Below are 15,052 nucleotides of genomic sequence, written 5' to 3'. Positions count from 1 at the left end.
TGCATGATATACCACCTGACATGGTGGTTAACTACACACTGGAAACAAATGTTCACATTATAGTGGTAACAAAACTACTGTGTAATATACTGGAACAAAAGAACAATATTTATGAAAGTCCCCGATTCACCAGTCTAGCTGGGCACCTCGTGTTGCCTCAAGAAACTTGATTTATAATTTTCTTTCTGAAAACTGTAATATTCTGTCGTTTTTACCAAATGTGTATACTCGTATTGTTAGTTTTGTATTGGGTGCGTGTACTCACAGTTTAATATCTCGTTTACCTTAAATAATTTATTTTCATATGACTGCTTGGTAAAAGCGGCGATACATTACATCCTGTGGGCATTTTACAAAACCAATCGCGATAAAATGCTGAATGGCTCCGTAACTCGGATTTTTATTTCACCGGCCTTTCACAACTTTTGTCAATTTATTTGACTGAAATTTTATCTACCTATTCGTGTGTTTTGAGTGGTTTCGAATGAAATTCGAAAAGGTAGTTTTTTCTATATGGATTAGGCTAAATAATTCAATAACCAGCAAATTGTAAATTTAGATTTAGTTTTGAAGCTAAATTATACATAGCGTAGTTTTTGGTACGTAATATAATATTTTTTATTACAATTTAAGCAAGTGTACAATAGACAGTTAAGTCTACACCACTAAACAAGCTTCGTTTTGTTACAGATTCACAACAAGAAGAAAAAAACTGAAGACAATAAATAAATAGATGTAAAAGCTTAAGAGGTACTTATTATATATTTTTATTTACAAGTGCATATAACTTGACATGAATTTGAGACAATAAAGTTGGCGAAGAAGATTGTTATGACAATAATAACTGAAGACTGTATATGAAATGTGTTGACATGAGGGCGGCGGAGTCGTCACGCCGACCGCGGCCTGTTTCCATGGAAACCGGCGGGCTACCACTAGTATCCACATTTGCCCTCCTCACTATAGTCGCAGGTAAGTGCACAGATGTAACATAGATTTAGTGACGTGTTTCACTTGACCTTTACAAAAGGCGATACGGCTCACCAGCGTGAAAAAAATCTAAGTCTATGGGCTCACCACATTGGTGTAATAAAAAGCTCTGTGTAGCGTAGGTAATTAGTTCATCGTACGATAGTGCATCGTATAATATGTATATACTTTGGTACCATGTCACATTAACTTTTTTGACAAATTGAACTGTAAGTCTCACTAAATGTCAAATATGTTAGTGCGACAGAGTCCTAAAGTGGGTACATGTTATTGCTCATGACTGTACCTATCTCCGAAGTTCCCAATTAGGAATATGGTCGAGAGCTTATGTTATGCTTGTTATGACTTGTCGAGCGAATATTTTTTTATATGAATATCAAATATTTTAATCGCTTTGAAAATGTATGGGGACATGGAAATGTTCAACATGGGCATATTAACATAACTGGTTAACAATTGCATACATTATGAGTACAGGCGAAATACACTGATATTTAGTAATATCGACAGTAGGTTGCATATTCATAAAGCCTAGTTCATTAAAACGCCATACGTATTATTCACGGTGTTAGCGAGACCGTAACGAATACTGAGGAGGATGATTCAGACCATGAATCTGAGTTGATATCAAGTGGAATTTGGTGTCGGTTTGTGTTTTTTATTAATTTATTTTCAGTTCCGTACTTTTGCGACGGAAAATTCCACTTGATATCAACTGAAAGTCATGGTGTAAATCATCCCTCAAAGTTTTCGTTACGATGTTACTAACAGCCTGTATAGTTAGTAAGTAGGTAAGTAATAAACAAGTAGGTAGGTGGAGGTGGATAAGTATAGATAGATGGGTCATTTGTTTTGTATTTCCTGTGAGTGTAATAAAGTACTGTTACTTTATGTTAATAATGAAATTACGCGTGTTACCAGGTATTCAGGTTTCGTTAATCACGAATTAGTAAGCCTTTGGACTGTAGCATATCCTAAACTCGACATAATTATTCTGCCACTAATGACCATCCTAATGAAAGGTTTAATATCGTGTCTGCCGCTTCTTTGCCTTTGGGAACATTAATTCTCTCTTCCTGCCTTCAAAGGCAGGCAAACTAATGCGAGTGCTTCATGTTTCATATTTCCTAAATATTTTGCCCAGTTCATATTCAACTCGATCTTTGTGCTCAGCAAAAAGATTAACGGGAAAAATGTATAGTATGATATAATGGTGTCACGTATCAAGCAGTCTCGACTCAATTCCATTACAGTTCGATTCAGCAGGAGGAAGTGCGAGCGGTCTGAAACTAGGTTACCGATACACACCTCAGTCCCATTAAGTAGAGATATGCCCGCACGTAGCTGGCTGTGAGCTGCCAGGTATCTGTTACCGTGTGTCACGTACGTTGCGTTAAAACTGAACCGTGGTCGTCGTGATCCAAGGAAATTGTTGCACTTTAACTGTCTAGGTTGCGCTGCTAGCAATAGCTCGGATTCCCTCACGAGCGCGCCTGACGCGGCTACACACCGCGACGTTAGCTGGATTCCACATTTAATTGAAAACACCCCAGTGGCCTTTCTTTTAATTTTAATTATTTCTTCCACCGCGTTTCACCTATACGCGCGGAATCCAACAATTCCATTATCTAACGATAAAATCGTCGCCGAAAATAAACAAGCCGGATGGTATTTGTGTGCAATAGATTGCACAAACCCACATTCGGATTAAAGCTAATAATTGGATTAATTGTATGGAAATTAGTGATCGCACGTGCGGTGAATTTAACGCAATTCTATCAGAATGTAATTACAGACGTCGATGAGCGTGAAATACTGAATAATTGAAATACGTAATCGGATATGAACTCCAAAACTATGACATAAGAGTCAGGGGTAACAAAATTAAAATTGTTGAGCGACACTAGTTGTTGGCTGGCTATATGAAAACGTTTTTGAAGTCAAGCAATATCTTTCGTTTGGCCTCATGTGGTTGTTTTAAAAGATATTAACCTCTCTCAAGATACCAGACACAATAGATTTTACATTGTATCTGATGGAGATCTGTCTTCCGATGTTGTTAATTAGGGAGTACAATATTGCATAATCGGTCGAAGCGGACGTTGCCAAACAGGGAGCAAAACGCAAGCAGTAAAAGTGCGCAAGCATGCTGACCCGAGATTTTAACATCATTACCTACATGAATCTGTCAGTTCCCTGGTAGTTGTATATAATAGGTCAATGTTTCGTAGGTTATACCTAGAAAGAAAAGGCATCTCTAGTGTATAGTTTTTAATTGTAAGAGCAATATAGTGGGCTAGAGGAGGTGATAAAGAGGTCGGTGGTCGGAGCCGGCAGGCAGCGCGCGGCGCCGCGAGCGCTCCCAGTTATTAATTTTCATTTGACACGGATAAAGACTTGCTTCTGTCTTTTAAACTTACTTGAGCGTCACATTTTGCTGTTTTGTGTTATGTTATGTTTGAGGATTTATTGAGGATCTTTGTTTAAATTATGCTATTAAATTATACATAAACTGCCTATACACGTCCCACTGCTGGGCACAGGCCTCCCCTCAATCAACCGCAGGGGGTATGGAGCATACTCCACCACGCTGCTCCACTGCGGGTTGGTGGAGGTGTTTTTACGGCTAAAAGCCGGGACCAACGGCTTAACGTGCCCTCCGAAGCACGGAATCATCTTACTTTTTCGGACAATCAGGTGATTCAAGCCTGAAAAGTCCTTAAAAAACAAAGGACAGTCTCACAAACTGATGTCGACAATGTCCCCATCGGGAATCAAACCCGGACAATCAGATCGTGAGCCTAACGCTCTAACCACTAGACCACTATTAAATTATAAGTACAAGTAAATACTTTGTAATTAAAATACATTTTATTTTAAATGCAGTTTTCACTACAGTTGGCTTGACCATTGTAAACGGCGATGGCTCTTATCACGTTGGTCTAACAGAAAGCTAGGTGAGTTGGGGTACTTCGTTCATCTTGCGTTGGATGTGACTAGTTTCATCTACTTACATCAGCATTGCATCTTCTTTACCACCGTCATAAAAACTTTACGTTGGTCTCTATCAAACTTTTTGTTTGTAACTGATAAAATTTTTTAACATTATTTATAAAACATTTTATACTTACCTACTCGTACTTATATAAAGCAGAAATTAACGGGAACGCTCACTCGTGTCCCGTATCGGGATGTTATTAATTTTCATTTGACACAGTCGACCAGCCGCGTACGTGACAAAGGCACCCCGAAAGAACCGTCTTTGTTTTCCATTATCGTCAAACGTCACAGCCATTTGGGGAAACGAGCGCCAAGTAGTTCCACCTCCCTTCAGTGAAAACAAGTTGCAGTACCAGACTGGATCACTTATAAGCGGACTATGTAGATACTTTAAGTGTGTTCTGCTTCTTGAATCATCCGCTGTCTCTTGACATCTTCGTCATAAAATCTAAGTTGCAAATTAATCGTGTCTCCAAGAAGCAGAACACACTTAAAATATATTTATTTATTTTAATCTTTAAATATATTTAAAAATATATTAATCTTTAAGTATTGTCAAAGAGGTTGTGGAAGTTTCTTCGCTTTCTCTTACTTAGTGTGATGTATGTAGATATATGTCAAAGGTGGTCGAATTCTTTATTATTGACTTACGTTGCAGTGGCCCAAATTTCTGAAGGATTTTTGTGTATATCTCACAAAATGGAACTTTAAGACGCTTGTCAGTAAATTGAAAAAAAAAAAAAATTCATAAAAGTATTTCATACATTGCAGACATTTCGATCATAGTGGACGAAAATTTATGAAACGAGTATTGAACCCAGAAACCTCTAAATAATAAAAGGCAGGGCTTTTTGCTAAACAGATTGTTCATCAATCCTTAACAAAGCTTCTAAAACTTCATTAAAAGATACATGTTACTTCGTTATCGATATAAAAAGCGGTTGGAAGTCGTTAAAACAATTTCCGGTCGTCCTGTAGTATATTCGTATAATGCGGGTCATATCAATAGCTGATCCGGAAACCATTGGTCGGCGCTTCTCCTCGGTTTATCCCCGATACGTTGTATTTATAACATTTTTTTATTCAATGTTTTCGATGAAAGCTGTAATGGTACTTTTTGGAAATGGACCAGCGTGGTATTGTCTGAGAACAGATTCAGTCTGGTTATATATAGGCTAACAATCCATGGTCTGTATGAGTAATAAAATGTGTTTATCTTATCAGATACGGTAGGGTGAGAGAAACAGTGTATGAAACACTATCTTTTGATTCTATTCTGTAGCACCCTGCTTATACATTCGAAAGTCCTACCGTTTTGTATACGTGTATTCATATTTTGAGGAGCATACAATTGTTGACCCAAATTTCATTTAACCATTTCAACGAAGGCGTCTGTTAGTATAAAATTAATTATTATAATTTAAGCGAATTAATCGACACGAGATAATTTCGCTCGTTCGCCGCACAAAAATGCGGTTTTGCCGTTATTATGATCAAAATTGAAATTATTTTTTTAATAAGTATATTTGTTTTTGATAAATAATATTTAGTCTTTTCTACGCATACATGCATACTGCATGAAGAAGAGATGCCACACCAGTCCATTGAGATCCCTATATCACTCACAATTATTCAAGATTCGGTTACCGGCATCAAATTGATTGCGCAACTATATAAGATAACCTTTATTCAACTGCATTTTGTTGGTGGCTCAAGCGTAGTGGTGCCACCACGGTGCCCTAGTGAGATAGGCCTCGAGGCAATAAACCTAAACCACAAAATACATAATAGTAGTAGTAACTTAAAATGTTAAATTACAAGCGATAGTATTTCCAATAACATTAAATTATTTTTTTTTGTTCAGAAGCTCGTGGTTTTTATACGAATGAGTTTATTACATATATTATGTATGTTATGTACTTATACTACATTATTGTAGATGTGTAAGTAGTATAAATAGGTCGTGTATAAATTGGAGGTCTATTCTGTTGTGTAAGATAGATATAAGGGAATGAATTCAATAATTGATTAAGATTGGAACTACGTGTCTTTCTATAGAGTTCTTCGCGGCCACAACCAATAAGTACGTTCCGACGCTACAGTAAAGTAATAAAGGAGCAGAACAGAATATCGATATATCTTAATTAGAGTTCTGAAATGGCCCATAAATAGGTAAGAAGATGTAAATGCTAATATTTATGTATTTTTTTAAGACACTCCTGTTTAGAAGTTGGTTAATATAGTTAATACGGAAGTACATAGAGCATGAATGAATATATCGACGTACCTATTTCTATAAGAATCTACGCTTATGAGCGTACAGCATGTTCCGAACAACAAGGGGAAATTAATGCCCAGCAGAAGGAAGTTTGTAGGCTGTTTATATTGTGTATGTAGGTACGTTATGAGTGACGTATACACTTGCAACTATTGCAATCAAGACATGCGTTCTCTCTGTGAATCGCGGCTTTCAGTATAGTCAACCGAAAAAATAGTGTAACAAAATTCGATTTTCACCAACTTTTTATTACTTTTTAATTGCACTGTGCGGTTAGTGCGAGAGCAAACAAACAGCGTTCGATCACGCCAGTGTATAAATCAACCAGCACGACAATAATGACGCACTGCCCACCGCAGCGGCGTGGTGGTCACAAATCAAATAAAAATCGACCAAGCGCGAGACGGAGACTGCAGAATAACATTTTCACCAAGTGTAGTGTGTTAGGACTAGTTAGGAGTCAAAATAATAGGTAATAAAAGTAATTAATAAACGTACATTTTTAAATAAAAATAGTGGAATGACTTTTAAATACAAGGCTTTAAAAGAAGAAGAAAAATGAATAACATAAATATTAAATACTTATTAAAATGTCTATAGATTTTAAGTATTTCTTGATGTGAATAATACTTTTGAACAATTAAGTCACAAGTCTATTAGATGGTCCCTGGTTTGGCTAGGACATATTTTATTCAGACTGAAATCACTTAATTGACAGAAAAATAAGATGATTTCGTGCATCGGAGGGCACGTAAAGCGATCGGTCCCGGCTACTATTTACTTAAGTAAGTATGTAGTCGCTACTTGAGCCATGTTAGAGGCCTGGCGGTTCAGTGATCCCTCACACCAGGGCTGTAGAGATTTGGTTACTAATTTTACAACCTAAACGATAGAAGAAGAAGATTACTAATTTTCAATAAAGATGCTAATGACATCTTAACATGCTATTTCAATTTCAGATATTAATGTGACATCTCCACCAACCCGCATTGGAGCAGCGTGGTGGAATATGCTCCATACCCCCCTCCGGCGATTTAGGGGTGGCCTGTGCCCAGCAGTGGGATGTATGTAGGCTGTTTATATATTATATTAATAATAAATTATCTATCATAGATGCTGATAGTGTATTTTTGTAGGTATATTTTGATTAAACAATATTATTATTCTGTAATTACAAAATTTACATATTTAATTTGCGGCTTCCCTTAATGCGGAATGAAAACAAACATGTCAGTTGGGTGGGTAGTTACAAATATGATTGAGCTATGCGGGTTCTGTGAGCTATTTGTTCCGAATACTACTGCGGTTTTGATGTGGTTGTAACAAAAATTATGCGAGTTGATTATCGACGAAGTTCCATTATGCCACTGGGAGAAGTATAGGATAAAATAAATAAATAATAGTAGGTAAGGTCAATGTGGGGAAGACTGTCTGGGCTAAAAGACCGCAGGCAATAACTTCTTGTATATCAAAATATATATAGACTTATAAAAATATAACCAAGTAAAATATCTATCATATCCGATGATACGACTTTCTGTATACATAATATCGTTTTCAATAAATCAAGTCAAATTCAAATTTTAGAACATCACGGCTTACTTTAATATTAATTCAAGTTTTATGTACGTACTTACAAATCACTTTGCTTTTGTGAAAAATAGGAAGATATTGTATCTAGAGCTGTAGGGCTAATACCAGCAGGTAAGCATTTTCAGTGGCTTACATCTTCATTACCACTTCTTCTTTTATCGTGTGGGTTGTGAGGTGGATTACCAACTTTAGCAACATTGGTGTCAGGGTTATCATTGAGCCGCCAAAGGCTCCCGACATGGCTCATGTAACGATTACTCACTTACGTAAGAAGTAACCGGGAGCAACGGGTTAAAGTGCCTTCCGAAGCACAGATCATCTTACTTTCGGGCAATCAGGTCAGCCTGTAATGTCCTAACCACAGATCATATAATGTCCTAACCAAACTAGGGATCACAAAGTGATTTTTGGGATATGTCTCCACCGGGATTCGAATCCTCCTGCGAAGCGTTGGGCTCACGATCCGAAGATCCCTCTCCACAGAGGCTGTTGCCACTAACCACGGGTCATTATTTTTCTTTCATAATATTATGATATTAGACGGTTATAGACGTACTGCCTTTAAAAGTATCAAAACCTCAAAGTTGCCACTTGGGCCCTCAATGGGCACGCGCATAAATTAAAGTACCTAATCAGCCAGGACTTAAATCTTCAGAGATATTTTTGTAGTGCAGCTAAAATAAAATTACCGTTACCAGTTTGTGATTAAAAGAAAATAATACGCTTGAAATGGTTTTATATTTTATGCTCGTGACTGTGACACATAGAAAACAGTTAACGCTTCGTTACTGAAATAAATCTCACTTGTTCATGGCGTCCCAGTTGATCAACGACTGTGGTAGCGACTGACTGATGGTGTTGGAACTATCATAAATAATGTCAGGTGTAAATATCAAAATTATGTTGGTCTATCACCAATATGCAGATTTCGTTTTTCTTTTAATTGGGATTATGGTAGAGTTTTATACGGATATTTTTAATAGTCATCACTAATTTAAATACGCTCTTGTCGGTGTAACATTCTCCATGTTACTTTTTTAGGGAAAAATAGGGCAGTGGTTTCCCTCTTGTCTTCCGCTCCGCAGTACTCTGTCTGACGCGAGTGGGATGGCGCCAAGAGTATTTAATTTCAAAGCCGTACTAGGACTCCTGTCCCCCGCCTCTAAAATAGTACTGACAGTTACTGCTGCCATTTGTCAGGTTTCAGGTTACAGTCCCTGAGTCCCTGTAACTTGCCTTTTCCGTCCTGCATTGCCCTACCGATTGCCTCCGCCTCTCCGTTGAGGTCTTCACACGTATCCCTGGGCAAGGGTTCTGCGTTATACCCCGTAGGTCTGGGTCCCTATCCAAACTCATCCACCATCTCAATCCGGCCTACTGTAGTAAGAGGCGCCCACCCTCGCGACAAGGACGCGCCGAACTGGAATTGCCCCAGTGGAGGGCAGAGAAAATGACTCTGTCCCTCCTGGCCGGGTTACTGGTCTTGTATGAAACCAAAACCAAAGGCAAAAATATGATACCTAATCAACGCCAGAACACTTGTTAGTGTAGAATGATTATTGTAATATTCAATTCATACATAGTTTCATAATTAAAGTCATGACTGTATTTTATACCGCGTCGAGTGGACACAATCTATTCTTGATCTTAAATTTTGTTAACGCTGTATGTAAGAACATGGTCGTATAATACAGAATGTTTTCAAATGCATTAAGTTCAAGGCTGAAAGGCTTATGTTTAAAAAGCGATTCTTTCCTAATAGGCCATTACTTTCAGGAGAAAAGTTAACTTCTCCTCTTACCAATTTGTTGATACACCTAACTTCAGACAAAGGTTGCGTGTGCCCACAATTTGTTCATAAACAATTTAGTTGCGGACGGGAGCAATTAAAATGAAACATAATTTGGCGGTCTGAATATTACTAATTGTTTTGCCGACATTTAATTTCTTACGTAACGTGTAGGTGACGTGTGAGTTTTAACTTAATCTATGTCATGGCCATTGACCAATATGACCATTATGTTCTCTGCAAATAAGTATACTCGTAATTACAAGAAAATAAAGTCATTGGACAAATATGAAAATGATTAGGTACAATGAGGTAAAAAGAAAATATAGGTAATATTCTCCACATTGTTCACGTAACTTTTTCGCTAATTCTTTCCCAATTTTAAGGCAATATGTCAACGTATTAAATTACACCGGGTGAAAATGAAAAAAAAAGTGTAATCCCCACATTAAGGGAATTGAACGAAAATATTCGGCGTTCCGGATCCCGTGCCATTAATCGTTTTGATGTCACAGTATGGGACATTTAGTGTGACCCTTTTTATGCGCCAACCTTTCTCGATTTACGCCCCTAATCGTCGAATACCGGACTAAAGCCGGCCGAAGTCGAACATCGCATCGGTCGGCTACGGCCACATTTAAATGGCAGATACTAATCGCCTTGGCTCATTGTGAAGGACTATACAAATTACTGTTTGTATCTACATTAACATAAATACCCGAGCTCGCCGAAAATAAGGAAAGATGAGTAGATTACTCTGTTTATAGAGATGTGGTCTTAACGTTCCAAAACTAAGCAAAAGTTACAAGTTTTTTTTTACGTTAATGGGTTTTCTTTTGGCCCCAGACTTCCCCGAAAGCATTGACGAGGCCTAAGATGGAGCTCGCTCGCCCAGAAGGTGTCTGTTCATTCTGGCCTTAAATTAAATGTAGAAAGAAGAAAATAATCAATTTATAAAACGAAATAAACATAATATTTCATGCTCAGAGGTAGTTACAAGTTTTTTTCCAAAATCGTGTACCTACTTTCACTGCGCTCTTCCATTGCGGTGTTTAAAAAGTACATTTTTGCAGTGGTAACACAGAAAATAGCGAAATATTAACCGGTATTATAGCGGAAAATAGCCATCAAGTTTTATAGTTTTTTCAGACTAGTTATATAAAAGCAGTGTGTTGCAGTCCAAACTGCCAGTAACTTTGCGTTATTTGCAAAATTTTGTTCGTTGTTTACGCCTGTTAGACGAAATTGTTTTGAAATAAAATTTTACGTGGAAGATCGATTAATTAAATTTCAGTTCGACTAGTGAGTTTTCAGTTAATTTTCTAATCCTGAGCTTTTTCCCTCATATAAAACAGATAGGTACTTATATGGAAGTAGAATCCAAGATAACACTGCACGCGTAAAATTTTTAACAAAAAAAAACCGACTTCAAACGCAAAACTAAAAAGCAATAAATAAATTTACTTCGCACAAAGTAATTAGTACGTATTTTCAATTAGTTAATTATTTTATAAATCTGAAGCCGGTGCCAAGGAAATGCTACAACGAAGTACCGATTCATATATTTTTCAATACTGATTGTTTTGTAATTTTTTGTTTGACATTGTTTTGTAATTGCTTTGATATAGGTATTAAACAATATTGTGTGTACATAGTAATTTGATATTGTAGTAGGGTTGTTGTAGCATTTACTTGGCACCGACTTCAGAATTATAAATTAATTAACTAATTGAAAATACGTACTAATTACTTTGTGCGAAGTAAATTTATTTATTGCTTTTTAGTTTTGCGTTTGAAGTCGGTTTTTTTTTGTTAAAAATTTTATTTTATTTTACGATTTTAAGTGATGGTTAGACCGAGCAAGGATGCAGACAGACAGATTTTCTGATTTATATTCATATATAATAATATAATATATTATTAGTAGTGATCACAATTATTATTGATGAACATGTTTACACACACACACTCACACACGCGCTAACGCACACGAGCACACGCGCACGTACACACGCACACACACAGACACACGCACACACACACACACACACACACACGCACACACACGCACACACACACACTTGTGTATGTGTACATACACACATGTGGTTGTCAGTGGAAGCTGCTATCATACACACTCACGCATACATATAGATACAGTAGATTTCGCGTGGTTCGCTCGCTGCTAAAGCAGCTCGCGTGTCCTGTTTATTCGAAACTGTCCCTCTTCGTATGGCGGCCATCTTGTTTTTCCGCCACTTTGTTCTTTTTCACCGGCAACAGAATTTGACCAAGATGAAAATGGGTGTCGTGGAAACAAACAAAATCCAGGTGCAATAGGTTTGCCAGGCCGTAGGATGTCTCCCTGATTGGGAGCAGTTTTCAAAGATGACGTTCCGATCACACGCCTATACATCATTTTTACCCCCAAGACATTTTCTGGAAAAACAAAATTTTGTATGGCGGCCATCTTGTGTTTTCGCCATTTTGTATTTTTTTCACCGGCCATTAAATTCGACCAAGATTTAAATAGGTTTCGTGAAAGAAAAATTGGTACAGGTGTGATAGTTTCGCCAGGCCGTAGGGTGTCACCCTGATGCGGAGCAGTTTTCGAAAATCGGGAAGTATTTCCATACTTAACATGACGATCCGACCACAACCCCGATATATATTTTATATCCCGAGACATTTTCTGAAAAAACAAAATTGTGTATGGCAGCCATCTTGTTTTTCCGCCATTTTGTTTTTTTTTTACGCGCTATGGAATTTGACCAAGATTTAAATAAGTGCTCTCAAAGAAATATTGGTTCACGTGCGATAGTTTTGCCAGGCCGTAGAGTATCTCTCTGATGCGGAGCAGTTTTTGGTGATCAGAAAGTATTTCCGTACTCTACATGACGTTTTGAGTAAGCGCCCCATACATTATTTTTACCCAAACGGGCTTCTTCCAAAATCGACAAAATTTTGTATGGCGGCCATCTTTTTTTTCCGCCATTTTGTTTTTTTGCACCGGCGATTGGATTTGATCAAGATTTAAATACGTTTCGTGAAAGAAAAATTGCTCCAGGTTGTATAGTTTTGCCAGGCCATAGGGTATCTCCCTGATGCTGACCAGTTTTCGAAGGCCGGGAAGTTTTCCCGAAGCCTAAAGATCGATCCGATCAATATGACTTTACAAACGCACTAGTCGCTCCTACGATTTTTGAAAATTCCCCTCGATTTCTCTGGTCTTCCATTATCAGATCCTGACTTCCTTGACATGGGACCCCCTTGGGTATATCTCCTTTCAAACAAAAAAAGAATTATCAAAATCGGTTCATATACGACGAAGATATGCCCGAACAAACATAAAAAAAAAAAAAAAATATACGGTCGAATTGAGAACCTCCTCCTTTTTTGAAGTCGGTAAAAACATAAAAACACAAGATTCATAAATAATGTTAATCACAAACTGTCGGCTTATAATCTTCTTCTTGTCGTTTTGATGGCATTCAGATTTTTTCAGTCCAGTATTTTGCCACCCGAACAGCACTTTCGGCAGCATTCATAAGCTTCCCCCCGCGTACAGGTGCCCTGACACGCGGGGCAGGACGTCAGGCGAGCCATAGTTTTTGGCGTAACAACATCACTCGCAGCTCAGATCCGCTCCGTTCTGAAAACCCCACCTGGATAAGTTATCTTTACTTCGACCAACCTTTGTTCGGAGTATATTTAAAGATTTCCAGTTCGGTCTAGTCAGCCCATGACCCAGTGGAAGGTTCTCGGAGAGCGGAAAAAATGGAGTAGGTAACGTCGCTATCCTGCGCCAAAGACCGCATCTGGCTTAGCGTGCCTTAAAGTGAAAACCATGTAAGCACCTTGTTGATAAATCACATTCCGGCAGGATTTTTGTAAACAAAACCTCGCAAAAGATTCTTTAGGTTCCATCCAAGTCTAAATTGGTGGCCTAAATTTTACCCGGGAGGAAATAATTCATAGAAATCGTCATTTTCTTGAAGAAAATCACACCTGAATGTTATTTTTAAAATTAGCGCCTATGTGGATTTCTACGTACAATTTTAAATTCAGATTATTTACTTGTACACAATGAAACAGACACGAGGAACATGCAAAGAAAACAGACAGCTTATTATTTTATAGTAAAGTACTTATTTAGAATTCTGAAATTGAACGAAGTTGATGGTCACCTTACCCCCTTTGTTTTGGATTCTCATTGTATGGCACTTAATTGTATTGTATTGTAAATTATTAAAAGAAACGGTCGTGTTATTGAACTGAGAATTTTACAAATAATCACCGTTGTAAGTGCAAACATTTAATGAATGAACGTTGATCAATTGTAACGGCGGGAAGCGCACACGTCGGCAATTCTCTGTTGTTTGTGCACGCTGACCCAATTTAACCAATTTGAAAGGCCAATTCCACCGGTATTTCTTCTGTTTTTATTTGACCACCGACGGAAATAAAGCCAGTCCGAAAAACCGGTTTTATTGTTCAGCCATAGTCCTGTAATTGGAAATATGTAAATATTAGTAGTGTCAATTAGTATTCAAGTCGTGTCGTTTGTAGGTTTGGTAGATCTTATAACGCACCTATCATCAGGCGTTTTATCTTTATTCTTCCGTTTGCTTATTTCTACGCACTGCATACTTAATTTATTATTTGAATTTTACTGTATTCTTCTATCGTGTGGGTTTTGAGGTAGATTACCAACCATCAACCCTAGTGTCAGGGTTACTATTGAGCCGTCAAAGGTTCCTGAAATTACTACTACATTATAACGACTACTAACTTACATTAGTAAGCAGTAACCGGGACCAACGGTTTACTGTGCTTGGATCATCTTACATTTGGGCAATCAGGTGATCAGCATGTAATGTCCTATCGAAACTAGGGAACACAAAGTGATTTTTGTGATATGTCCCCAGCGGGATCCCCGGGAATTTTACTGGCGGAAATTAGCAAGTTCTATTTTTACGAATCTTCATCCTTTTACAATTGTCAGAGTAAAATTACATACATAAATTCACTCTTATTTACGATTGGGGAAAGCTGAGACTAAAACTCCATGTTTCAATCCTGCCTTATCTCTCTTGCTTTCTATTCATTTACCTATTTAATTATTTGAAACACGTGTGGCACGCTGTCGCCGGCGATGCCGGCTCAGGGTACACCTTAATATTTTTTTAAATAAAGTAAAATAATGAAAGAATGTAATTTATTGTTGCAGGTCAGCTGCAAGGCTCGGGCTACAGTGAACAGGAGCCGGAGTTCCTCTCTCCTCTGGAGAACCTTACCGTGGCACAGGGTCGGGATGTACACTTCACCTGCACCGTCAACCGGCTCGGCTCATACAAGGTAAATTAAAATTATTACTGATTTTTTTTTAAATAAAATAGGTT

The 15,052-nt window shown here is 37.7% G+C and overlaps 1 protein-coding gene across 1 annotated transcript in view; it reads left to right on the top strand.

Moving 5' to 3' along the window:
* The first annotated feature begins 872 nt into the window (after positions 1-872).
* The window catches only part of LOC126370385 (lachesin-like), a 38,439-nt gene continuing 24,259 nt past the window's right edge, over positions 873-15,052 (top strand). Inside the window, exons 1-2 of the mRNA XM_050015223.1 lie at positions 873-972; positions 14,881-15,008. Of these exons, the coding sequence (XP_049871180.1) occupies positions 873-972; positions 14,881-15,008 (228 nt within the window). The remainder of the gene's footprint in view (positions 973-14,880; positions 15,009-15,052) is intronic.

This window comes from Pectinophora gossypiella, chromosome 10 (assembly GCF_024362695.1).
Source record: "Pectinophora gossypiella chromosome 10, ilPecGoss1.1, whole genome shotgun sequence".
Lineage (NCBI taxonomy): Eukaryota > Metazoa > Arthropoda > Insecta > Lepidoptera > Gelechiidae > Pectinophora > Pectinophora gossypiella.
This window is presented reverse-complemented; position numbering and strand designations above follow the sequence as displayed.